At 35.0% G+C, this 26,536-nt stretch overlaps 1 protein-coding gene across 1 annotated transcript in view; it reads right to left on the reverse strand.

Moving 5' to 3' along the window:
- UNC13C (unc-13 homolog C) overlaps window positions 1-26,536 on the reverse strand; it is a 239,064-nt gene that overhangs the window by 174,458 nt on the left and 38,070 nt on the right. Inside the window, exons 3-4 of the mRNA XM_049812315.1 lie at window positions 25,191-25,421; window positions 12,756-15,981 (exon numbers count right to left, since the gene is read on the reverse strand). Coding sequence (XP_049668272.1) covers window positions 12,756-15,720 — 2,965 coding nt within the window. The 5' untranslated portion in view covers window positions 15,721-15,981; window positions 25,191-25,421. The remainder of the gene's footprint in view (window positions 1-12,755; window positions 15,982-25,190; window positions 25,422-26,536) is intronic.

Raw genomic sequence — 26,536 nt, forward strand, 5'->3', positions numbered from 1 at the left:
CCCAGAAGCTAATATTATCACTACAGAACAGAATATTACAATATGTAAGCTTAGAGGTTGTTGTGTTGCTGAAGCATATTCTAGGAAGATATACTGTATAACACTTGAAAGATAATATTAAAGCCAGCACATCATAAGAGATGAGTGATGCTTGTCTGACAAAGAGAAGGTCAAACTTGAATAAAGCTTGGTTGACAGGAGAAGCAGAAGAATTGCTGCTAGCACTTTACTAGCAGTGATGTAGAAAAATTACTAGTGGATACATTGAGAGCCAAAACAGGAGGTCAGCTTGGTGAAGATAAAAAATGCATTTGTGTCTGTATTAATAAACTGGTCTGCAAATCTGAAACAAGAGGACATCCTTTAAAAACATCTCTGGTGTTTAGAAATTGAGTCCCATTAGACTTCTAATGGCTCTTGTTTTCTATCGTCTTTCAATAGCTACTAGATACTTTACCAACTTCTGAAACTTACCTCTAAAAGAATAAATTATTGACTATCAAGAGAACTATTTGATTATGGAATATGGTATGATACTAGCGCTTCTTAATTTTTGGTGGTCTCAAAAAAACTGTAGCGCTTTTGAAGACTGGCCTTTCTTGACAGTCTCTGGCTTGTCAGGGTGTTGGTAGGGAGGTAGAATGCAGACTCCATTTTAAGCACTCTATTCCAACCCCAGAACACATCAGAATGGTAAAGCATACATTATCCATAAAGGATAAAGAGGTATATTTTATCTCTTTTGATACAAATTATAAGAGTAAATGGAACCAAGTAATTAATTATAGCCTATGAAAACAAACAGATAATTGATTATTGTAAGTCTTTCCATATCACACAACCAACATTGCCACAAAATATTTGACTTGGACCACTATGTCATGGTCTTACTTGCAAGCTGAAGTCCCATTGTGTTTCTTCCAAAAAGATCCAAGCAACCAGCCACTTGGTTTAACACCAGCTGTGAAAGTAGTCCCTCAGGACTCTATGGGAGATGATGTTCCTTGGTGCCTCTTACACTGAACATGAGGTTTTGAGATATACAGGTTGGTTTGTGGTAACAGCATAAACAGAAGTGACAGTAGGGCAGGAATGTTAAATGGCTGCTTGGGACATAGGAGCAAACTGCTTAAGATCTTGGGCAACAAAGAGTACATGTGCAATAGCAAATAGTTTAGTGCCGTAAGGGCACATCAGGTCAAAGGAGTTGGTGCTGAAGACCCCAGTGTTCACATCACAAACACTTTGGGGGCATTTACTTCATACCAGTTCTGGTTTTGGCTCTACGGACTGAAAACCCATTAGTTTCTGAGCACATCAGCTGTGATCTTGGACAGCAACATCTGGCTTAGTTGCATTGGCAAAACATCTAGATCACACTCAGACATTGCAGTGGTCAAACCAAATGTGGTCAATTGGGAAGACTGAGAGATTTGCTTCGAAAGTGTGCCACTGTTGTAAAATAAAATGCTAATGGTGGCAAACCCATAAGTCATATAAAAATCCTACTGTTAAAGACCAAGAACAATATATACACCCTAGGATCAAGAACAAAGGAGCAGAACACAGTGTCTGGGTAACAGTCACATATTTCACAGGCTATCATGTTCATAGCTGCTGTTGGTATGAAGTTGTTCTCCTGTGGAGTTGTATACACTTTCTAGCTAAGCTTAAAGAAACTATCTAAAATAGCCTCAAACACTTCAAAAAAATCTTACAAAAAAACCAGACTAGAAGGCTAAAAGATTTAGATAAGCCAGACTAATTTCAACACTTACAGTAGCAGAAGAAAACATGAGTCAATGTATAATCACATACAGAATAAAAAGACATCAGCCAATGTTGCTTACTGAGATAAGACACAGAAATCAGATTTTCTCCTGTTGATAAGCAAACTGGCTTAACTGATACAAGGGAAGGAGAAGACTTGAAATACCACAAAATGCTAGTATGAATTTTGAAAATTGTTTTTCATTACATTCCCTATGTAAGCAAGATAAATACAGTAAAGGTGAAATTGGTAGAAAATAGTTTACAGTTGTATTGTGATATATGGGAGCAATTCTTTTGGCAGAAGTATCCTGTGGGGTATCAGCCAATATTGTAAAGGTTGATTTTAGCCAATGTTCTCAGCAAGTTGGATGAACAGAATTTCATAGAGTCTGCAGAAGACATTGATCTGGAATGGGTTGCAAGTATTTGAAAGGATGGGATTAGAATTCAAGATGTTCTTATATTACTGAATTAACTTCACTGCCTTGGCACTACTGTAAAAACTAGTTCTATGTTTGGAAGAAAGAAATGAAAAATGGTAAAAAAGTGATTAGTTAGCAGTACAAGGCATATAGCATATTTGAAATTGAAAGCATTGTAGATGGAATATTAGTGCAAGAAAAGCTACTGTCATTCTGGAAAGTATTAGTATGTGTCATATGTGAGAAAGAGATGACTCAGCTTTATGGGCACCTGTTAACTTCAGCTGAAGTTGTTTTTCCAGTTTTTGGAACCACACTAAAAGTAAACAAATTGAAGAGAAAGAGGATGACAAAAGCCAGAAGCAGCAGAGATTCATAGAACAATCTGTGAGGATAGACAGAAAGGATTTGGTTTGTTGTGTCTTATTGAGAGAAAAAACTAAGGAGGGAGATGGTGACAGTACTTCAAATACATTACAGTATAACAGTAATACGTTTTCTTTTCTCCATGGCTAACGATGTTAGTTGTATATTAGATGTCAAAAAAAGGCAATAACATATACTTACTCACAATTACAAAATATACAAGTAGCATTCACGTAGCAAATACTATAAAGCTCAGCGTATTTTGTTCTGTAATATAATTACCTTTTTTTTTTTTAACTGAAGCAACTCAAAGTCTCAAGATAATTCTCATGAAAGTAAAGAGACTGACCTTAACAAAACATTAAAAAATGGTTATTTTCCCCACTATTACCTTTTATGCTATAGGTAGAAACAAAATCAAATTACACACTGTTTGTTTCAGCTCTGCTTGAAAGTAATAATAAGTTGGAATAATTATATATAAAAAAACAGAGATACACACAGATGTTATGAACTATAAACTCGTACCTTGGAATTCAAAGCATGACTTTTGGTTCTATTGGACTTTTTCTGCCCTAATAGGACATGCATAAATCCTTCTGAATTCCACAATCACTTTCTATAGTTAATAGGAAAAGGCAGGTCTTCTTGTCCTCTGCTTTTATTTTTTTACAAAAGAAAAATTTCTACCAACAAGCCTTTTAACATTCCCAAACAAAATTCCACTACTTTGTTTGAAGTATCTTCCCTGCTTTATGGATGCAAAGAAGCATCAGCTCTATCCTGTTTGTGCTAAATGGAACAGGAAGATCTACAGGTTAAACTGCTTTAGTTTTTAATCATCCCTTTTATACATATTCTTCTATCCTGGTTTATTTTACATTCAATAATAAGTTCATTATGTGTCTCTCTCCTTATTCCAACTTAGTATATATGCAGCTGATGGACAAGAACTCCCTTGGTGAGGCTGCAATTACACTGGTGATACCTAAAGCTATACATAGTTTATGAATCTATGATAGCATTGACAAATCATTTGCTGCTTTTTGGCCTCTGATCAAGAAACCTCATTTCTCAAAGAAAAGAATTTGAGTCAAAAAGGTGTTTTGCCACATCACATCTGAGATTCCACTGTAACATAAACAAGTCCAACTAACTTCAGTAGTGAACTCCAGAGAAGCTACTAGCATATCAGTCAGCAGCTTGCTCTTTGCCACTACTTAATCAGTGAAAAGAGATTACAGTCTTTTCTGTGTTCAACAGGGGTTTCATTTTTTTCTAGTTAACTTTCATCTTTTTACACACCAGGTTCTTCACCATAGTATCAAGAACGTTTTTAAACAGCTCTATCAGCAACACAATTAGAAGAAATGGGCTACCTAGAAAACCCTCTCTACATAGGTTTTAATCTGAAAATTAGTAAAAGTTTCAATGGAGTGAATAAGAGTTTTACATGAGGCAAATGCAGAATAAAACTCTCTTACAAAAATGGTACGTATTAAACAGTATAAAACTGCATGTGTCCGTATGTGTGTGGCTATTTTTCTTGCTAGAATTATTTATATCAAATCAATCCTGTCTTTATTTTCAGGTTTACCAAAACTGCTGATCATGCAATCTATCTTAAGAATACTCTCTACTGATCAAGGAGGCAAATCTCATGGTTGACAAGGTTTCATCAGTTTCAATGATAATTTTGCATCAGCAGGAACTGGAATGATATCAGATATTATCTCCTATTTAGAGTGACAGGGAGACACAACTGTGTAGGTGCTCCACTGATCACCTGGAAAATGTGCATAAAGAAAAAGTCTGGCACCTGTCCCATGAAAGTAGTCAGAATTTTGCTTTGGCAGCAAAACAGAGAATCTCTTTAGTTTCACACTTTATTGTAAACTACTTCCCCTATAGATCAGAGGAAGATTTGAGCATACTTACGAATTTATGTTTTCCGAGTCATTACATTTTTTAAATGAACGTCTAGATATTTTTTCAGCCAGTTGCTTTAACAAGATTCCTTTTATCCTGAAACTGCATTATAAAATGATGCAGTGTTATTTCTGCTTCTAAAATACAATGATCTAAAGAAAAGGCTTAAATGTTTTAGAAATAAAAATAGAAAATATTTCTTAATCTTGGTAATAAAACATTGATTTGCACTCATTTCCACAGCAGAACCAGTATAAGTAAGTCCTTGGAATTGACATTCATGCTCAGGTTTTCTCTTAGACCTAGCAAATTTATTTTAAATCTGTTTAAGCACAAAAAGGCCAGGCAAATTGCATGGATATTAATCAATCTACATTAATTCTAAAGTCAGTGAAAATAGCGTTAAATAGTGTCCTGTTCTCATAAGGAGTAGAGTAGTAGAGACTTTCTTCTTTCTTATGAAGGAAAATAGGAGTTTTAATGAATTATTTTTCCTAAAAAATGAAGTAATTCTCTAAACAGAAGTGGTTTGGTGTGGTTTGTTTTGGGGGTTTTTGCTTGTTTGTAAAAACAGGCAAAATATAGATGATTTCTGCTAAACTTTACTGGTTAAATGGGTTTTTTTGTGGGGTTGGGGGGGTGGTATTTGTTTATTTTGGGTGTTGGGGTTCTTTTTGTGGTGGGGTTTTTTTTTGGTTGTTTGGGGTTTTTTTTTTTGAGTGGGGGCGGGGGGGGGGGGGGGTGGAAGCTGTTTGATGATTAAAGAATAGGTATAGGTATTCCAGCAAAGGGGCATCTGATAACAACAGAATTTTTTTGGATTCCTAGACTGTTACACAAGTGCATTTGTAACACATGTTTTCCTGGTGTAATGCACACTGATTCAGTAAGAGTTACTATGCTAAATTAAACTGTTGATCTTCAATTTGTTTGGCTACTATCCTTTTTTCAAAGACATACAGTATTACAATCTATGATTTTTGATAAACATGAAGCCTGTAACTACAGAATTAAAATACAGCAAGCATAAGAACACTATTATGTTTTCTGAAAGAGGTATTAAACTGTTTTTTAAAGAATTCTTTCACTTAAGGTTTCTAAAACTTGGATTATTTTTTTTTTAACAGATCTTGGAAAAAACATAACTTCTTGTTAACAGGGTTTTGCTTTTATTTGAATGGTGAAAGTCTCTAAGAGGATGATCACTACTCTCAGTATCATTTCCCTCACTCTAATCCCTCTTTTGGTGGATTGAACATGTAGTAACAGCAAGCAACTGATGCAGATCATCCTTTCATGAAGTTCTAACTTTAGAGTAGGTGGTGAATGTAACTACTTGCTCTTTATTCACAGGAAAAAGATGGATGTTTCAACTTTATCATTAACTGATTATATTTCCTCATATTTTTCTAAAGCAACCTTTCTACAATTCTATTAATCTCAAGTTGAACAGACTGCCATTTACTGTCTTAAATCTCTGATATCCCTTTTCCCCATCAAAGGGCAGAAGAGGAGCAGGAAGAAAAGGGTATAAAGACATACCTGACTCCAGAGTGAAAATAGTGGCAAGGGGAAAAAAAAAAAAAAAAAAAAAAAAAAAAAAGGCGCAAAAAGCATAGACTCTAGTGTCTTGTGTGTATAAAACACAAGCATATGCATGAGAAACTCAGTCAAATCATTATACATTGTTTCATATGCAACACTTTGACTGAATTCATGGAGTTGTTAATAATTCTTTAGAACACTATTTTACTTCCTGTAATATTACTGGAAGATTTCCAGAGTGCATATATATATATATATATATATGAAAAAGGATTTTCTAGAATTTTAGCTAAGAAGGTTCAGTGCAGGAATATATTGTATTTATCAATTCCTACCCACTTAATCTGATAATGTATTTAGTTTCGCCCCCACTTCAACTTCTTACCATACAAAAAAACACCAAAACCCCAAAGTTAAAGATATCCATCATTTTGTTTACCTGACTAAAAGGCAGGCACAAACATGAAGGAAAGAAAGAAAGAAAAAAACCAAAGAGATGGATAAACTGGATTATTAAATTCTGTAGTTCATTGTCATCCCCAATACAGCACTTAATAGATTCCTTAACTTGCAATAAACCTTGTTTCCTCAGCACCACACATCTATTCAAGGATATCCATTTCTTCCCCAGCCTGTTTACACAATACATCTCTTCCATTGTCCCTGTCTTCTGATGTGTATACGGAAGGGAATCTACACTGATGAAAAGCCTCTGTAATCTACCTGTTTACATTATTTATGTATGAAGAGAAGAGCAATAGATGAATCAACTCCTGTTGAAGAGTATTATGTCCCCAAATTCAACTCCTTATACCTCATACATTAGATGAATATATATTTAATTTTTTTAAACATTGCAGATCAACTATATCAGCCACACAGCATACATAATCAGCCCTTATATTAATGAAGTCTTTCATCACTGCAGGTTAAAAAAAAAAAATCTATTAGGGATATGGTAGAATACAAAAATATCCTTGTATCACTGAATACAGTGGCTTCAGTATTTTGAAACAGAACATAAAATTCTGTGGCTTGGTATTGCTCTTAACTTTTATTAGCTAAAAGTGTTCCTGTCTGGCCTATTCTTTCACTATGATGCAAAGACGAGTTGCAGTATAGTTATTCATTAACAACTTTTTTTTTTTCCCTTAGACTATGCCTGAGATTAGAAAGATGAGAAATGACATTAGGATCAGTGAAGGAAAAGCATCTGAAAGACTTCATGTAAAAAAGAAGTTTCATTATTTTGTACAAGGTGATGCTAAACTCAAAGGAAAATTAAAGTGTACCCACAACGCTGCTTCAAGCCTTCCAGTGGGGCTTCTGGTGAGTGTTTACAGTAAAGTATACCTAAAGCCATATAAAGTATGTCAAAACTATATCACCTTAAAGCTGCATTAATTCAAGACAGCTTGTTTACATTTAATTATGCCTAAGCCTTCAATAGTGCCATGACACCATTATTCACTAATGGATAAATATAAACTTAAGTTTGTATTTAATTTTTTAACAACAAAACACTTCAAGAAATGAAGTGGTAATGACAACAGAGGAGTCTTATAGATTTCAAAGAATTTCCACAAGAGGACAAACTCTCACTTTTGTTACAACAATGGCAGACTGATTAAACAGGGGAAAAGATGACCATTATCAACAATCTCTTTTATACTGCGGTATGAACAAGACTGACTGGCATTAGTTGTTAGTACTGGTCAATGAAGTAATTAGCAGCTCAGTTTGGCAAAATACATGCAAATATACATGTTCATTTTTATTAACTGCTATAGTATTTTATACACTAAACTAGAATTCTGCCATCTGACTAGACATCCTTCCTTTACCCAAACTGCACCAACAGCTTGAGAAGGAACTTTATTTTTAAGGAAAAAATGCCACAAACCCAAACACAATTCACAATGTTTTAATCAGTTAACATAGTTATCTCAAGCAATTGAGAAATAAGATGGCATATACGTCTACTTTTAATTTCTCTTTCTACAAACAGTAGTCCTTTCTTAGAGCCCAATTCCCAACACAGATAATGTAGACTGAGCATAGGAGAACTCTCTAATATTTAAAAGCAATTTATCTTCTAACAGGCTTCTTACTTCCACGTTACCATCACCACCAACAGATATGAAATTGCAATGACCAAGTTAACGGTTTTATTTATCTTGTTTCCATCTAAATAGCTATAAAATGACTGATTCATTTACTAAACAATACCAGATGAATTGGTTTTCATCTGGGCCACAGCATTGACCTTTTCAAGTCCAAATCCAGGTTTTGCGTTCACATAACAAAACTGGTACAATACTATTAATTATAGTTATTAGTTACTAGTAACTGTGCACCTATACAAGTGTATCAAAACCAAACATGATGGAGGTAAAACATAAAGGAAACAAAAGTCTAAGTACCACAAGACAAGGTTAGATTAACTTCTAAAGCCTATACTCTTTGGGAAAATACAACTGACTCAGACAGTTCCAGCAAATAGTTATTATAAAAAAAGCTAGAAAAGCTGTCAAAATAAGAAAATATATACTTGTTTCAAAAGAGTGTAGTCTGAAATACACATTAGTAATATACTTATTTTGGTGACACCTTTTCTTAATGTGGAAGCAAATGATCACACTGCAAGGGGAGTGTGGTAATACATTACTGGTTTCTTTGGTTTCAAACGTTAGCATCACATTTCCTCCTTCAGGCATATACAAAATAAGGCTGTATTGATACTGATCTCCAAGTTCTGTTCTTCAGTTAGACACCACTAAACGCAATACACATCCTTCCTACAAAACAATAAAAACCCCACTTTCATCCACTGTTAAAGAGGCAGCTCCCATCCCTGGCCCCTGTAATCTGACTTCCCACTGTGTGTACATACAGAGAAAGCCGAGTTCACCCATGTTGACACCATAAACAATCTACAGGTTACTCTATGGCAGAAAATTCAGAACAAATGCTTTTTAAAATCTGACCATTCACCAAATGATCAGTAAGATCTTCATCAACTAGATCAAGAAGCTATTGCTTATAAACTACCATTCACAGAAAGAATCTATTTTATTATTAAAAGCAACTCAGAACAGTGCATGCAACTCTGGAAGCTTATCCAGAGCAATAGTTTCATCAGAAGAGAGAATTATGCTTATTCTAAGGCACCTGTAAAAGATAACAAGATAGGGATAGAATGAAAGAAGCCACTAGGGAAAAAGAAAGCTAAAAAATAACAAGTGAGAACTGAAACAATAAATAAAAGGGTAAGAGTTATTCTTTAATACAGTGTACAAAAAAAACCCAAACCACCGGCTGGCATTTCTCTGATATTTTTCTAAAAAGCCATCAATCCTTCTGTTAATATACATGCATCACCACAATGCCTCTATGTCCTTACAGAACTTTAAATCCAAGGATTACTCATGTACTGCTCACGACGCCTCTCATCCATATACCCTATTACTTTCATTCCCGTATGTCTCCAAAACCACATTGTAATAAATAAGACATAAGCAATCAGCCCATACTGTATTTTTTCTCTCCAGCTAGAGAGAGAGAATAGGACTATCCAATGGGCTCTTGTGCACTAATAAATTACTCATGTACCAGAGTTTCAATGACCTTACCTCATGTGTTACTAGAATGAAAATAATAGCATGCTAAACCTTTCTTTTGTACTAAATTGGAGAAATAACATTACTGTATTATCTGGCTATATCTCTGGTTGGCCAGAGTGCTATCTACCTTCTCTTGCCTACACAGAGAGATGAAACAATTCATTAAATAATAGGTTATGCTGTGGTTATCTAATGAAGATTAATTCAAGGAACTTGATCTGCAACTAGTACTTTTCCATCACAAATAAGAAATCAGAAGTTGACTGTGAATCAGTTATAAGGGTAAGATAACAATAAAAAAATAATAAATCATAAAAGTCACGTAAACCCTAGATCAGCTATTACTCACTTTTCTTTAAAGTTATTACTACTCCTGAAATATTAAAAAAAAAACCCACACAGATATAATACCCCAAACTACTATTTTCTTAAATGATAAATTAAGTATTCTCTGGACATGCATGAATACACACGTAAATAAGACAAGGCAGGTTGTGAAAACTGAGATGCTACAAACTATATGTTTTGTGTGTTCTGCCCCTTAAGAACTGATTTACAAAATGTCATTTCCTATACTAAATCAAAATTTCTGAATTCAAGTAATAAACAGAAGTTAAATGTGTTTTGTCCTAGAGGACAAACTAACATTAAGAGGACATCCTTCTTCAAAGGCTGTACACAAAGTATTCAAAAACAGTATTTCCTTATCACAGAACAGTTGAGGCTGGAAGGGACCTCTGGAGGCTATCTTGTTTAACAACCCTTCTCAAGCTGGGTCACCTAGAGCAGATTGCCTAGGACCATGTCTAGATGGCTTTTGAATATCTCCAAGGATGGAGATTCCATCTGCAGATTCCATTATCCGTGAATAGACTGTCTATTAGTATCAGTCAACCAGGTCACTGAAAGTAAAATCAAGAATGATTTGACTCCAATAATACTGCACGTCATTCCGTAGAAGTGGTCTTTCAGGTAATGTATTCTTTTAGTAGATTACTCCAGCTAGGAAAATATATTTTGAAAGTTTTAAATTCTGAATAATTGTTAGATGTTCTGTAAGCATTAAAAAGTAAAACATCATATTCATCCATTAGATATACAACACGAAAGACTGTTTTGTTAGTAAGCATTGCCAGGTATGCTACAGGACCTGAAGACACATTTGTAACAAACCAGTTAGTGCCTGCTGATGCAGAATCCCCAACTGAAACACATCCTCCCTGTTGGCATGGAAAACAAAGCATGAAGAGAAAACAGAACTGCTACTCAAGAGTCAATGCATGCTGTTTTCAGAATAATCTGAAAGGCCGTATTGTTGTAGCAGTTCATCTGTTAATTCCCTTTAACCTCTTGCTGTATTCCCTTCTCCTTAATTTCAGTGGAAACAAAAATGGAGGTCCTAGTATTACATCTTATAACCATGCAGATGCTTTATGCCCCATAGACTACACCCAATAACAGATTTTCATAAACTGGCCTTGGTGTCAGTTGGCTTCTCTGTAAATACAGTATAAGAAATAATTCCGTAATTCAGAAGAAAAAAATATCAATAGACTAAGAAACTGAAAGAGGTCTTTCACCTGCTGAATTAAAAGAACAAATACATTTAATTCACAGAACTGATCATATGACATGTAACATCAAAGTTAGTTCTCATTTTCTAACAGCCTATCTTATCTAATAATGTATACAAATGCACAGACTTTAAATAGTGGAACCAATTTGGGTTTCACTATTTTGGGTCTTCCCTATGTGCTTTCTTGAAATAGATCCTCAGACTTTTACATTCCTATTGTACAATAATGACTAGGTAAATGACTGTGGTCCCCCTCTGCCATGGCTCAAAAATCATGAAAAAGTCGTGAACGTACTAGCTATTGCTAGCTGTTTCTTCATACATACAATGTCTAACAGTACTGTAGAAAAATATCTGCAAAATGCAAATCTACAATCTAGTGGCATTATTTGAATGTAAAAGTAGACTTTAAAATAAACTTTCATATTAGCAATATTTAATTGCTCGTGTGACATACTTTCAACTTCACTATAAGTTCATTGTAAAAGTAGTTGTACATGTACAAGAGAAACTTTATGGTAGCTCAAGCTTTGGATGCTCATTACTGGTAAATACAATCTTTGGCTGAAGGCACAATTCTTCATCTTTAAAATGAATATATCAGATGATTATTTTTTCAAAGCAGATAAAGAAAGCAAAGATTCAGTCAAGGTGACAATTACCATCTGGCTAGCTACAGTAATTATGTGCTTCCAATTAAATGCACAGTAATATTATAACATTAGCATTACAGTGTATGCTAATATTGAAAATCACCATATTTGTGTACTACTAGAAGTATTAAAGTTATGTATATGAGTTTGCTTTGAAGTCTGTTAACAGAGAAGATAAAGATCATGAATAAATCTGTGTCAACACCCTCTGAGTTAAGTTCCTTTCTACCACCTCTTCACACATGGTTGCTACCATTTACACATCTTTACTCTTTCCTCCACACCTTTCTTTTTCCTTTTTTGGAGGACTGACTACTTGTTTGAGGGCTTATTGGGAGTACAACTAAGAACAGAAGTAAAATCAGTTTAGACTTGAACTCTCACAAGTACATAACAAGTTATAGGTTGCATACAAGATGTGAACACTGTTCATCAGGATGACTATAGAACCAACCATGCCTTAAAAACTGTTAAAGAAAGCACTGTAATATCTCGTCATTCTGGATGGAGTGAATGTGAATACATTATAAAGCTATAAGAAAACCAAGAACAGTGTACTGTTTACTTCTTTCGATAAGATTTAAAATCTTGCAAAATCTAATTTTCAAGTTACTGAAATATAAAGCAATATGATTGCTTAAAACCATATTTGACTAAACATATTCAGAAAAATCTTTTAGAGCAAACTTGTAAAATTTTAGCCTTTTGACTTCCATGGGACTATTTCACCCTATGAACAAAACCAGACATAAGCAGAATTTTGGTCACCAAATTCTAAGGAAGCAAGATCAGGTACGATACAGAAATTAATGTCCAACTCTAGTAAGAACAATGTTTTACTTAGAAGACAATATTAAAATATTATTACCTCCAGCAAGGATCTTCTCTTCCAAATCATTCATTTGTTTCTTGTACGCTTTTAAAGCTGCTTCTTTAAATGACGGTCTTATTCTTTTTTTCTTCGGAGTTTCAGTAAGCATCTCTGGGACATTCTGATTTTCATCTTCCCTTACTTCTATGTTAGCAGCCATGACACTTTCAACTTCCCATATCTCTTCACTGACCACACTGTCAAACTGTGCATCATATTGCTTTTCTGGTAGTATTGCATATGGAGTTTCATACAAAGGCTGCCCCAGTTCATATTCTTGGACCTGCTCACTAGTTTCACTACTATTAGTTCTATTTTCTAGTTTAGCAAGGACTTGTTCCATTACTTCCACATAGTCTGTTTCGTTCTCACCAGGTGGTTCAATTAAGTCTTCCCCATACTCTGCTTTGTAGCAATAAGGCTCAGCATAAACATCAGAATCAAGTGTTGTACTTGATTCATTTGCAGTAGACTGAGATAAAGTTCTAAACCTTCCCATGAAAGATGATCCACTGTCTTCATACCCACTTAAACTTTGTGTACTTTTATTCCAGACTACTTCTAAAGCTGACTTAGCACGTTGAAGTGTGGATCCAAATTTAGGAAAGCTGAAAGTCTTATCAGAAAGGTCTATGCTTAATCGGCTATGCCACGATTTAGGGGCTGTTTCTTCTGAGTCGTCGCTTGGTAGTTCACTCTGACTTCGGTACATCATAGGCAATCTGTTTTGATTCTGATAAGGGGAGATAGAATTTGTTTCCTGATAGTCATCATATTGACCAGTCCACTGACTTTGTGATTCGCTATCAAGGCCTGGACATAATGGAGAAGTACCATCAAGGGTAAAATCATAGCTTTCAGTATCATATTGGAGGTCAGAACTTTGGCACTTTCCAAAATCTGTCTGTTGATCTGAAGGGCTGCTCATATCATACACAAAAACTTCCTGTGTAGACGAGTCTAGGCGCAAATCTGCCCCTTGTTCCAACTGATTCCAGTCTTTCCATGGGGAAAGATCATCATGTAAAGAAAGCTGAGAATCACTATAGTGGCTTCTGTCTCCAGAAGCGCATATTATTCCATTGCTTACTCCACTGTCAACAGTTCCTGTGTTCTCGACTTCATTTTGCTCTGGATACTGTTGCAAACCTTGGACTAAAGTCTGTTCCTGGGAACTGCCATACCAGTTTGTAGAATCATCTTGCCTTCGCTGCCAAAGTTCTCGATCAGAAGAAGACAACAGTGAACTGCCATTTGTTCTGCTAAAATACTGATTTTCTGAAAAATCCTCAGAGTAAGACTGACACAATTTTGAGAAATCTGACTCCGAACGGCTAAGTTTTGGTGTTGCAAAGTCATTCTGTAAATGCCATAGAGGAGTCATGTCTGAATAATAGGTCTTTGATTGTTTTTCCATGTTGCCAAATTCTGGTGACTGATTGCCGTAATTTCTTCTGTTTGAAAATGTGCTATTATCAGCAGTTCTATTAAGGTCTTTAGTATTTGGGGACTCAATACTCCCCTTTGTAGAGCTTGTTTTTATTTGAAGTGCTAATTTAGATATCTTTGCATAACTGTTCTTATTTATATCTGGTTCCAAGTCTTTATCACTGTCAGGTGACTCCCAGTCATGCATTTTCATTTCTGTCTCCAAAGTTAAAAGCTTCATATCCATACTCTCATAAGTCTGAGAGGAAGGTAGTGCCCTTTCTTTTTTGTCTCTCATGTCATGGGAAAACATATCTGTAGAAATTCCAATGCCAGTTCCCTTAAGTTTATAAGACTTCTTTAAAATCAAATCTCTCTGGTGTGATGACTCAAAGTAAACAATAATGGGTCTTGGCTTTGCATTTGGACAGTCTCTTTGTTGCCCCAGTCTTTGGGCAAACTCAATTTTAATAGTGCTTTGTGCCTCTGAGAAACCCATTTTATCTATTAATATTTTGTAAACTATGCTTTCAGTTTTTTCCAGCCTCTCTTCAGGCACATTTAGAAACCTAAGACTTGCTTTGTTTCCTGGATGGCCTATCTGCTTAATGTAGTCATGTATGTCCCGAGTTTCTCTTCTGGACTGTACGAATCCAGTTCGCAATTGTTCAATTTCATTTTGTACAACTTCTACACTACTAGAAATTTCATCAATTGATTGTTTCAAAGCATTAACATGCCCTCTTAATTCAGAGAGTTCTGTTTCAATTTGACTTATTCCCTGAAGCTCTTTAAAGATCATTTCCATAACATCATGGGTTTGACTAATACAACCTGTCGAACTAAAGCCAGGTTCAAGAGTATTTGACTTCTGGTGGCGGCCAGTTCTGTCTAGAGATTTACTTCTTAAGCCCCACGTTTTCTTCCATGTACTTAGTTCTGAATCTGATGAGACACATTCTTGGCTCTTCTTCCATTTCCTTAGTTTTCGTAAAGCTCCCAGCTTCAATGTGTGTAAAGTGCGTTCTCCATCTGAACTTCCATCAGATGGTGCAAGGCTGCTTAAGCTTTTTCTGTTTCGTCTCACAGGCATTGTGTGTGATAAGTATTCGTTTTTCTTGCAATTACTTTTTACTTCACCTAGCGACTCAGAATATGAGCTATCACTTGAAGACAGATCTTGAACTATATCTTCATTATTATTGTTTGTTACAAAAATATGCTTTTGCAGTCCATTGGCAATAGCAACTCTGTAACTGAATGTTGGAGAAAGTGAAAATTCTCTATTGCTTTCCTCTTCTTCAGTTGATAAGTTGCGAGCAGATGGACACTTGGTAATCTTTTTAACAGTGCTTTTTAAGGTATTTGAAAATTTTGGATTTTTTGTTTGTCCAATCTGAGTTAAGACTTGTTCCTTTTTGCTCTGACAACTCTCTTTCCTTTTTGTACTATTTCCCAATTTCTTTGTAAACATTCCTTTGCAAATCTTATATATGTAATATGAGATCAGGCTCTTTAAGAGGGCAGAAACCATGGAGTGTAATTTATATTAAGCTGTTTCCACAAAACACAATTTTCGGTCCAGACAAATATTTGTATCTCCAACAGGATCATCAGCAAATATTTCATCAACAGAGCCTATAGACATAGAAACTACTGATGCTCTGGTATCATTTGACAGGGAAAAAATAAAAATAAAAAATAATCACACATCTGCTTGTTCAAAACCAAATCGTGAAGGGGTTTTGTATGTCTTGCAAAATCTCACTCTGTTGCACATGGCTTCTTGAAGTGTCTAAAAAGGAGGGAATGACATTACAATGGCTGCCAAACAAACTTATCATTCAATAATACTGATGTTGTTTTAACTGGGTTACAATGGAAACACAGAGCAGTTAAGAATTTATCTATACTTTCCCCATAATTGACTGAACAGAATTTTTCATGAACAATTGAAACTGAACGCAGTTCTAGGCAAGTATTTTTAACATAAATAAGCTGTACTTATTTACAAGCTTCTTTGTCCAGTTTAATAGTCTGACTTTAACTGAGAGATTTGATATTAATGTTATCTGCTTTCTTTCAGAGAAATGACATTTCAATTTAGATCCATATGACATACAACAGTGGTCAAAAAACCAACAGGGGAACAAGTCATTACTAGCTAGTAAAATAGAAGTAGAAAGGTCTCTCTTGGGTTATCTTTTGAAGCAAGGTAGGATTCTGTGCAACAAATCAGTATTGTATCCATGAAGTACTGTTCTATCTCAAGACTGAATTATGCACATGACTCGGGTTTGAGAAACAGATGCTTTCTTTTAACACCAGAATTTAACATGTTATGGTAACCCAGGACTTAAAACGGGCATACCTTCTTGGTTTCTCTTCTTTAAGAAGAAAAACAAAACAAAAAAACCTATAGAAAATAACAGAAGATCATAATTACAAATAATGGAACATTCTCATCCAGATTACTAAATTTCACATTGTTCTGGTCACAGAAAAAACAAACAAACAAACAAGAAAAACTAACAAAAAAAATCCAACCTACACAAAGTGAGAGGAAGAAGGATTAAAAGATATGATTTACAAGAGTCTCAGGACAAAAATAGGTGCCATTAGAACAGGAAAGCAATTTGATCTAAAATATGGAAGAGTAAGAAAAGATTTCATGAGGTATCTGGAAGCTTCTATTCCATAAGGCAAAAGCTTGTATTCCATACAAATGTAGCCAATGTATTTTAAACATATAAATGTACTGTTTCATACAGCATATCATTCGCCTCCCAGTCTCATAGCTGCAGAATAAACCAAGACAAACCACTCAGAAAAATCCAACAAAGTAGTTCTAAAAATGGCCATTTCAGTTTCTAAACCAGCTAAAAATTCTTTGGCAGAATAAGAGGTTTATTTAGATACAGGGTATGTGAAGGGTTAAAATTTACTCTGCGGCGTCAAGAGGAGTAAAGGATATCAACTGCTCTCCTTGTCTGCAAACAGCATGGCACTGTATGAAACATTACGGTCCCTTGAGGTATTACACACCTCAAGATTTGGTCTTTTCATTACAGAGTTTGTCTTTACTGACCTTACTATTACACTCACGTTATGCTCAATAATAAACATTAACTACTGATTCATACTGCAGCAGCAAAATGCACTATGCTGAACAGAGCCCAAGCAAAGCCAGTAGAAGCCTAGCTGGCTTCTGGAATCCTGGAATAGAGCATGTAAACAGACATATTCCTTTTCCTGTTATAACAAAATTGGGATGCAGGCCAAGAGCAAGCCGAAAAAGAACAGAATAACATTCTTCATCCTTCCCAAAGTTGCTGCCTGTTATTTTACAAAAGGTGAAATATTTGTGGAGCATGAACCACATTTTTAACATATATGCATCAGCATAGCTCTTGTGACTTCTTTTTCTTTCAGGCTTATGCCAAAAGTCAGAGTATTAAGAGTGAATTAAGAGCAATCAATGTTTGGAAGCAAAAGAATGCTCAATGAGACTGCCTGCAATTTTCCAGTCATGCAAATAGCATCTTAGAACATTACAAAGCTCTCACTAGAGCCAAGGCTGCCTTGTTTTCACATATTATTAGTAGAGGAAGGAACCATCCTGGGACACTTTTCAATATCAAAGGCATGTTTGTAGATGTAGAAACACTTGTTAACCATTCAGCTCTTACATTGAATGTTTGTAACTATTTATTGAACAAGATTTGAAGCTTGGCTGCCTGCCTTCTCTGCCCACACAACCACAGTTTTTTGAGTGCCCTCTTATATAAACTTCACTCAGATGACTTGGACATTCTTCTCATTGAAAAGACTTCAAACCAACATTGTATAAACAAGCTAGAAGGCTTGTTTACTGGCTCAGCCTACAAAACATCAAGAAATAATGAAGTTATCATTGGAATCTGGAACTTTTCCATTAATTTTAAATACAATTTAATTCTTCTCTGTAGAATAATCTTGATTTCATAGCCAGCCATATATATGTTTTATCCAGTGCCTAACCTATGCTTTTTATCAGAGATAATTGACAGTATTATAAATAGCTGCAAATTCAGTACTCAATTTATTTAAATCCAGTTTCTGACACCACCATAGTAAATTAAATGTTGTACTGTTACAAACACAGAGATCTGCTAAATGGAGCAGATTTATGTTCTCTCATGTGAGTTCCATTCCATCTCAGCTATATTAGTCATATGATCTGTTCATCAGTTTACAACCTACCATTGCTCTGTCAAATACTAATTTTCTAAAATTGTATATCTACACATGGATTCATGTTTGAGTCATTATAGGTCTCACCCATTTCTTTTTTGTAAAGATTTACATAGGATTGTTCTTATTATTTTCAGGCAGTGTAGGTTAAAACTCTAGGAAATAAGGAACAGTCTTTTGAGAAGCACATAGGACTAAGTCAATTATTTGAATGAGCTGCAAGTTGTCGTTCAGTGATTTCCTGGTTTTATCCAGGTCTCCCAATAAACCATCATGAACTAATTTTCTATTTTCACTTTGTTTGTTTATTGACTTAAATCAATTTATATGATAAAGTTTAATACAGATAGGTTAACCCATTCTAAGCATAAGGAATCAGGTTGAAATGTTACAGCAGTAAAGTACATATTTTATGCGAGATGTTTATAGAGCAGGAAACTAGAAGGTGTTATGGATTGTGAGATTAGAAATAAAAGAAATTGTTAATGGGTTCCTTCTGTAAAGAAAGGACACAATGACACTTCCTTCAATTTTTTACCCATAGCAAGACTGAATATAGGCTTTTGTCAATCAACTTGATGGTGAACAGGTAATTTGGATTGATTTCAAGGATACTGTTGATAACAAAGCATTGACAAAATAAAACTTGTCAGCTGGAAGCATCACGTATAAAGGATCTTATTCCCAAGTCTAAAACTAATGTGTCAGGTAGAAGGGGGAGGGGGGTGGTGGTGGAGTGGGCTGGTTTAAGAATGATAGCTTTTTAAATAATGCAAGCAGTGTGTTTTAGTTATGTGTCTGAACACCAGATCCTCACAGATTCCCCCCCACCCCCCAACTCCTTTTTTTTTTTTTAATTTTATAAAATTGGAGGTCTGGATATGATAAGGAAAGAAAATTGAATAATCTTTAAAAAAAATAATTTCAGCATTTAAAAACAATAGCTAGATCACTTCTGACCGTCTGTTTGGATCCCAGTAAATGAAGCTGTAGAGCAGCAGCCCTCTCCATTCAGAGGTAGCTTTGTGGATGCAGACTGTCCCCTCAAAAAAGCAAGAAACAGGCAGAGCCATAGCCCTGCTTAACCTTTACAGTATTCATCAACTACAAGCAGCCCGTGTGTATTGGAAGGGGACAGGGAAGAAGATGAGATTAAAGTGCAGTCTCCCTCTGTATAAAGGCATATGGCAGTTAGCGTTCACAACACCAAGACAGGAGGGGAAAACAAAACAAAACCAAAGTCTTTTTCAGCAGCAATACCACTCTGCATTACTGTCAAAGTAGTCACTACTGCCTATAGGCAGCAATATCTATTTATGACATGCAAAATGCTTCACAGAAATGAATTAATCACACATGACAAACAACATGTAAACAATCCACTTTGCAGCCACAGAAACTGAGGCTAAGAGAACCTCTCTTAGCCATCAGGAACATAAGGAATCAATTTACAATAACTACAATTCAGATCTACAGATTTCTTAAGTAAGGTTTCTACTAGTCTTATGGTCACCGCGCAATAAGATTATCCTGTACTTAGCATCAGTGTATGTCTGCTGGGAAAAACCTATGCTACCTTTCTTTAGACAAGCATAACTGTGTACACTCCAGATTGTTTCATTAGTTCACTATAACAGTAGAATTATACTGACAATCATCTCAGCTGACCTAATTCAGAGAAACTTAATTTGGAACAATTATCTGCTCCTTTATATTCTTCTTAAATTCTCCTTATATTCTTAAACACTGACATTTTTTGTCTGTGTCATTGGTGAGTCTCTCCATGTAAAGTGATACTCATCTTAATACTGCACATGCTACATAGATGACCTGCCTGCAGACACTGCAAAGACAGGGACAACAGCAAGAAAGTAATTCTGCTTTCTCTTTTGGATAATTACTCTATGTTCCAGTAATTCCTCAGGTCTTCACCAGCAGAGTTTTGCCCTATCCTATCACACCCTCCAACATTCACATGAGAGCATGGAGTGCTATCGGCACTTTCTCCTTTTGGTTAGAAAGCTATTCCTATTTTCTGTCAATATCATTTGGAAAGTTCACTATATCTGCTTATTCATTGGGTGATATTTCTTCATGGATCCTGCTATTAATGTATCTAACCACCATTAAACATGTTGGCTTTCTATTTATAGGGAACGTTACCAATACAACCAAACTGCTGTTTCAAACCCCAGTCTAAAGAGACTACAATCTGCTTATTTTTTAACCCACAAGGCTTACTGCTGTCCTGAAAAGCTTGCACATATGCTCATCAAGTACACTATGGAATCCAATCTAAATATTTAACAGTCATAACTGCAAGACTCATCATTCATAGCTGTTACGTGACAGCAGTTCTTTCACCACACAATCAAGTTTAAGGATAACAACAGATGCAAGTAGCACATGCTTAAAACTGATTTTGGCTCACTGTGATTTAGAACAGCATCTGAAACAGAAACCATATATAGAACTTCATATATTAGTGAATTAACTCAGTGGTTTAACAGTTATTTGCCACTAAACTTTGTAATATATAGAAGCAAAATGCCTTCAGGACAGCTTAGAAGAAGATATAAATTCCCAGCTAGCTAGGATGTGTAATTATTCTGGAAAGAAAAGTCATCTTCACTGCTCCCCTACTGCTATGACCACTATGGGAAGAGAGGAAATTTTTGCAGACTCAAAGATGTTTTTTCCTCAATTACTGTTGAATACAGATGTGACTTGAAAAAAATAAACACTCTTATTTTGCAATAATTTTTCTTAATGTTTTGTTACACTATTCTCTGCACCTTTGTGTATATTCATAATACTTACATTTCTCTTTGAGTAGCTTTGTTACAGCAACTGTGAGGCTAAAGTTGCCAATCAATTATTTATTAACTACTAATGAAATTGTTGAAGACATTTAGTACACTATTTATTTCTTCAGAAACAAATGTGTAGTATGGTATTTATATTACAAATATGAAAATTATATTTGAAGCAGTTGCCCTTAAAGGACAATGGCCTTGACTAGAACTAAAAATAAAAGGGAGAGATTTGCCCAATACAGTAGATTAACACTAAAATGTAAAAAGCTATTGAACATGTTGCTAAAGTTAAAATGTGCTCCATTTAGAGAGCAGTAGATAGCTTAGTATAGTGTAGTTGAATATATTAATGCACACAAGGGTTAAGAGACTGCAGATGATTTGGAACACAGCTTCAATATTATTTGGCTCAAGGTACTAACCTTTTTTTCTTTAATGTTTCTAGTTGTTTCCTCAACTTTTTAAAGGAAAGCAAGAAAAAAAGAGACTTTAGTGTATAAAGAAGGCAATATTGAAGCTAAGAGTCCTTCCCCCCCCCCTTTTATACCTGTATATATGATGTATGCTGTCCTACATAAACTTATTTTTAGTCAATCCTCTCACTTCAAAAGCTGCTAAGATTTAGAGAGAATTCCACTTAATAGTCCACTCCTATTTAAATGCAGGCTACAAAAGGAATGAAAAACCTGGAGAGGGAAAAGTTATTTGCTGACAATATTGGGCTAATTGTATTACTAAGTCAGTACCAGGCATATTGGCTTCTAAGTATGAGTTAGACTATTACATGCATGCTATTATGTCAGATTACCACAAATATAAAAAAGATTTACTGTATAGAGTACAGAATAATCAGAACCTATTAATGCCTTTAAAAAATAGAAAGCATCAACCTGCACTTGACCAAATCTCAGCTCTGTCCTTAATTTTGTGTGCGTTTTTAATAAGGATTTTTCTTTAGAGCATTATATTCTGAGAGCCCAAGTGATTTAATTTACACTGAAACATACATAACACTTATGTAGAGGATATATTTACAGTATACTGATTGTACATTCAAAGTCTCATATGATACTAACATTTCAAACTTTTCAGCAACTTTAAACAATCTCTATAATAATTCCATCAGAAAATATATAAAAAACAAACAAACAAACCAACCAAACAAACCTCGATTTTCTTCCAGGTATAGAATTTTAATCCTCTAATTCTACTGGCCTGGGCCTTGGGATGGGCAATTCTCTGCCCTGAATTAGATCTCTCTTGGACAGAGACCTCCATGGAGTCTGTGACCATGTGTGTATTAGATCACTCTATATAACTCAGATTGTTTTAGAGGGCTGTGGGTTTTTTTGTTGTTTGTTTGGGGGATTTTTATATTTTTTTAACTACTCACAAAAATTCTCTGTGAAATGTTTAGATTAAGGGAACAACTTTAAATGGGCAATATGTTACTTGTAAGCCCTCTGGATTCCATTCTTCCCCCACAAAAAGGTTTTATATATTTTCTAAAATGTAATTAACTAATAATTCCATTAAATTCTTAGAACACAAAAGTATGAAATGGACAGTTTTTGATAACGAGGTTTGTCATTGATAAATGGTAGCAATCATATGTGACATTTACATTTGAAAAATGCCACAAGCACAAACCACAACTACTGTTGACAGCAACATGCAGTAGGATGAGTAGACACACAGATAGGAGCCATGCTTGCTAAACACCTAAATGACATTCATCAATAAGAAAGGTAGATATTAAACATAATTCTAAATTTGCTGCAAAAAAAATTTATAAAAAAATCCTCTGCTTTGTTTGCTTTAATATACTGACAACTATGAACTGATACATAGATTTCCACCTGAAAGTAAGAACCTGCTTTGGAGCTGTGAAGCTAATTGAATGACACAGATGAGATGAGAAAAACAAAACCTGTACAAGAACCTTCTTAGGTGCCAAAGAATTTTTATGCTTCAGAGCTTCTATTTTACTGTAACGGTCTTACAAGGCACAATCTCGTATACTACTTCATTCTTCCTAGATTTTCAGAACACTACAGTTAAAAGAAAATTCAGAATTTTCAGTCCTCCTTGATACTTTAATGAATTGGGACATATTCTTATCTATCAGTCTTCTCCTTGATAATACTCTGAAATCTCAGTACTTCACCTGTGATTTCCTAAGTCTTTCCACAGCAGTATATAGTCATTATGATAGCGTTGTGCTGACATCACTTGCAGGATCAAGCAAATGGTATAGTGACAGAAAACCTTTATACAACTCTCTTCAGGTTGTGTAAATTCCACTGAAAAGAACTCATTTATCTTGCATCATGACTTCTTTCTATATGAAAGGTCTTTGAGATGAGAGCTAACCACAATTTCTATCATAATATCCTTTACAAAAGTAATCTATGATGAACAAAAGATGTTTTAACCTTAAATACTACTTTTCACTCTTCTTAATGCTTTTAGACTCAACAGCTTTGTCTCAACACTTTTCTCAGTATGTTGATTTATATGGTAAGAATTAGCAGTGATTTTTAGAACTCGAATGTTTCAAGTAACCTTATATTTTCAAATGTCAAATCATAGTTGTGTATTATGCTAAATAAAGGCACCTGTTTTATATAATCACCACAGCTTTATTAAGGAAACAAGCATTGTATCACCTGCTCTGTGAAAAATAACTACAACTTTATGATCAGAGTTTATTTTCACATCAGAAAGCAATTAAATAGTGTTACACCAATAAATGCTTTTAAGGCACAAGAATTTCTGTCAGCCAAGGGTTAACATCAGTATTAAGATGCTGGAACTGATATTAACCCTTCTTGTATCAACATGTTATAAAAAAAAAATCTTACTTGAAACTGGGCTGCATTCAAATTAGAAAAGCAACAGAATGTTTTAAGAGATTTCAGGACTAGGACCACTGAACAATCAAATTAGCATTATTTTTAATGTCTTAAATATTTTTAATACACTTCTACTAGACATGCCCATTATAAGACAACTATTAGTGTCCTTAGCTTAAGGGCACATAGTTTTATGTTCTATTTCACTTATTACATACAATCAGTAATCAGTTGAAAGAAAATACTATTAATAAGACAAAAAATGCAATAGGACCCAGGTGACTAAAGAAAGTTGTGGGTTAATAAATACAGTCAGATTTTAATATCTGCATAATTCTTCCTCTTAAACCAAAATGAACCATCAATCTCATAGTAAGAAATTAGTTTCAGCTACTATTACTTGGCCTCTGTAATTGCAGAAGACAAAATATTAACGTTATCTTCTTGAACATAAAAGGATGGACAAAAAAGCATTAAATAGCCACAGGGTTTATTTTAGGTTGTAGATTGGAGGAGGTACATGAGAGAGGGTATTCTAACACATAGGCTTAGCTGTGGAACAGAATCAAGCATGTATTCTAAGCAAGCATGTATTCTAAGCAAGCTGCCTCTTCAAAAGAAAGCTGCAGGGTGTTCATCTTGAAGATTAATCAAGACCCAGAAATACATAAGCATCCATAAAGCTCAATTTATTACTAATCCTGTCATGAACTAGGAAGAAAGTACTGGCAGATATAAGCAAAACATACTACATTTTCACCTTATATTCATATATCTAAATTATTTATCTTTTTATAGCAATTAAAATATTCCAACTCATTGTGAAATCAAATGGTATACTGTCTTACTCAACTTATATTGTGAACTTACCAACATTACAAAATAACCCCCTGACATTTTAATGAAATGTTGATTCTTAATTGCACAAGCCCAGACAGTTTAATCAACATTATAGCATTAGAAAGCAAATCAGTTACAAATCAATGCATTGCATTAGCTGGAACAGTGGGAGGTGCATTCAGAATGAAAATAAGGAAAGGAAACAAAGAAAACAGAAAATGTATGTAGACCAGATACAAAAATATGAAGAGGATACATACCTGGAATAAATTCTTCTTAAAAAAAACCACAAATTACATACCACCATCTTTATATTATTTTCCATTTATGCAGAAATACTGTACACAACTCCATCACTATTTTGCTGTTCTTCCTTCATCCTTAAAAATGGTACAATACAACATGAGGCTGCTTCTCAGTGATTCAACTCAAGTGCAATCAGGCATGCTGTTAGTCCGCAACGGTATCTGTTCTAAATTCCACTGTATTCCCTAGGCAGCATTAAATGTTGTTGGTTCCCCCCCCCGCCCCGGCTCCCGTTTTCTGCGCCCCCCCCCCCCCCAACTTGTGCTAACAGCTAAGAGTAATCATGGTGTTAGCTACTAATTCATTCTGCAGCTCAGCTTTATTTCTCCTCTATAATAGCAAAACGGGAGTCAGTGTCGTATTCCTGCTCAAACACAACATCAACGTGAAATAACAGTAATCATCCTGGTGTTTTATGTGCTGGTAACTTCACCCATTGCCGTTTTCTCCTGCCACTGCTTCTGAATGCAGTATTCGCTGCAATAACCACAGCCCTCCTGCGTGGAAGGCAGCCCCTCTTCTTCACAGATAGAGTAAAATAGGCTTATTGAGAAACCTTGTTCCCAGAAACAACACACGCACTGCATCGTGAGAGCTAGCAGGTGCATCAGTGGCCACAAGGATAACAGTGTGACACAGTATCTCTTGCTTGGTAGGGCCATGTTTCACCTAACCTTTTATTTATCAATCTGACATGACCCAGAGAAACAATTGTGTAGCTATTTCTTTCAGCAGTGCTTTCATCAACAGCTGATCATTTTTGGTAATGAATCTGCTAAATGGATTCATAGCTATTATCATTCCATTATTATTTAAGGATGCTCCAGATGATAAGCAGGATATCACTCTGTTTTCCATGAGAAGTATTTTCTATGTTCCTAATTAATACGTAGACAGTAAGACTCAGTCATTTGTTTACTGGGATTCAAATAGCAAAATGGCTTATTATTGTGCATGCAGTGAGTAAATTATCCTGTAAAGAATACAATTGGTGGGTTTTTTTCAAATGTTAACCAATTTAATAGTGTGTGTAAGGCCACATTAAGCCTTACATATATTGAAGATACATGTAAAACTCCGACACATTAAGAACTACAGAAATACATCCAGAATGATCCTATATAAAACCATTCTACATACAAAGTATACACATATTCTAGGTGTAAAAGTTTCACAAAACATGTACATGCATAAAACCACAGTTATAATATTATCCCCTTTAATCTTGGGAGATAGCAGCACTGAAATGCCATATAAAATACTAAGTTTTCAGCTAGTAAATGATGTATGTTTCCTGTAT

Source organism: Accipiter gentilis, chromosome 10, assembly GCF_929443795.1.
Source record: "Accipiter gentilis chromosome 10, bAccGen1.1, whole genome shotgun sequence".
Classification (NCBI taxonomy): domain Eukaryota; kingdom Metazoa; phylum Chordata; class Aves; order Accipitriformes; family Accipitridae; genus Astur; species Astur gentilis.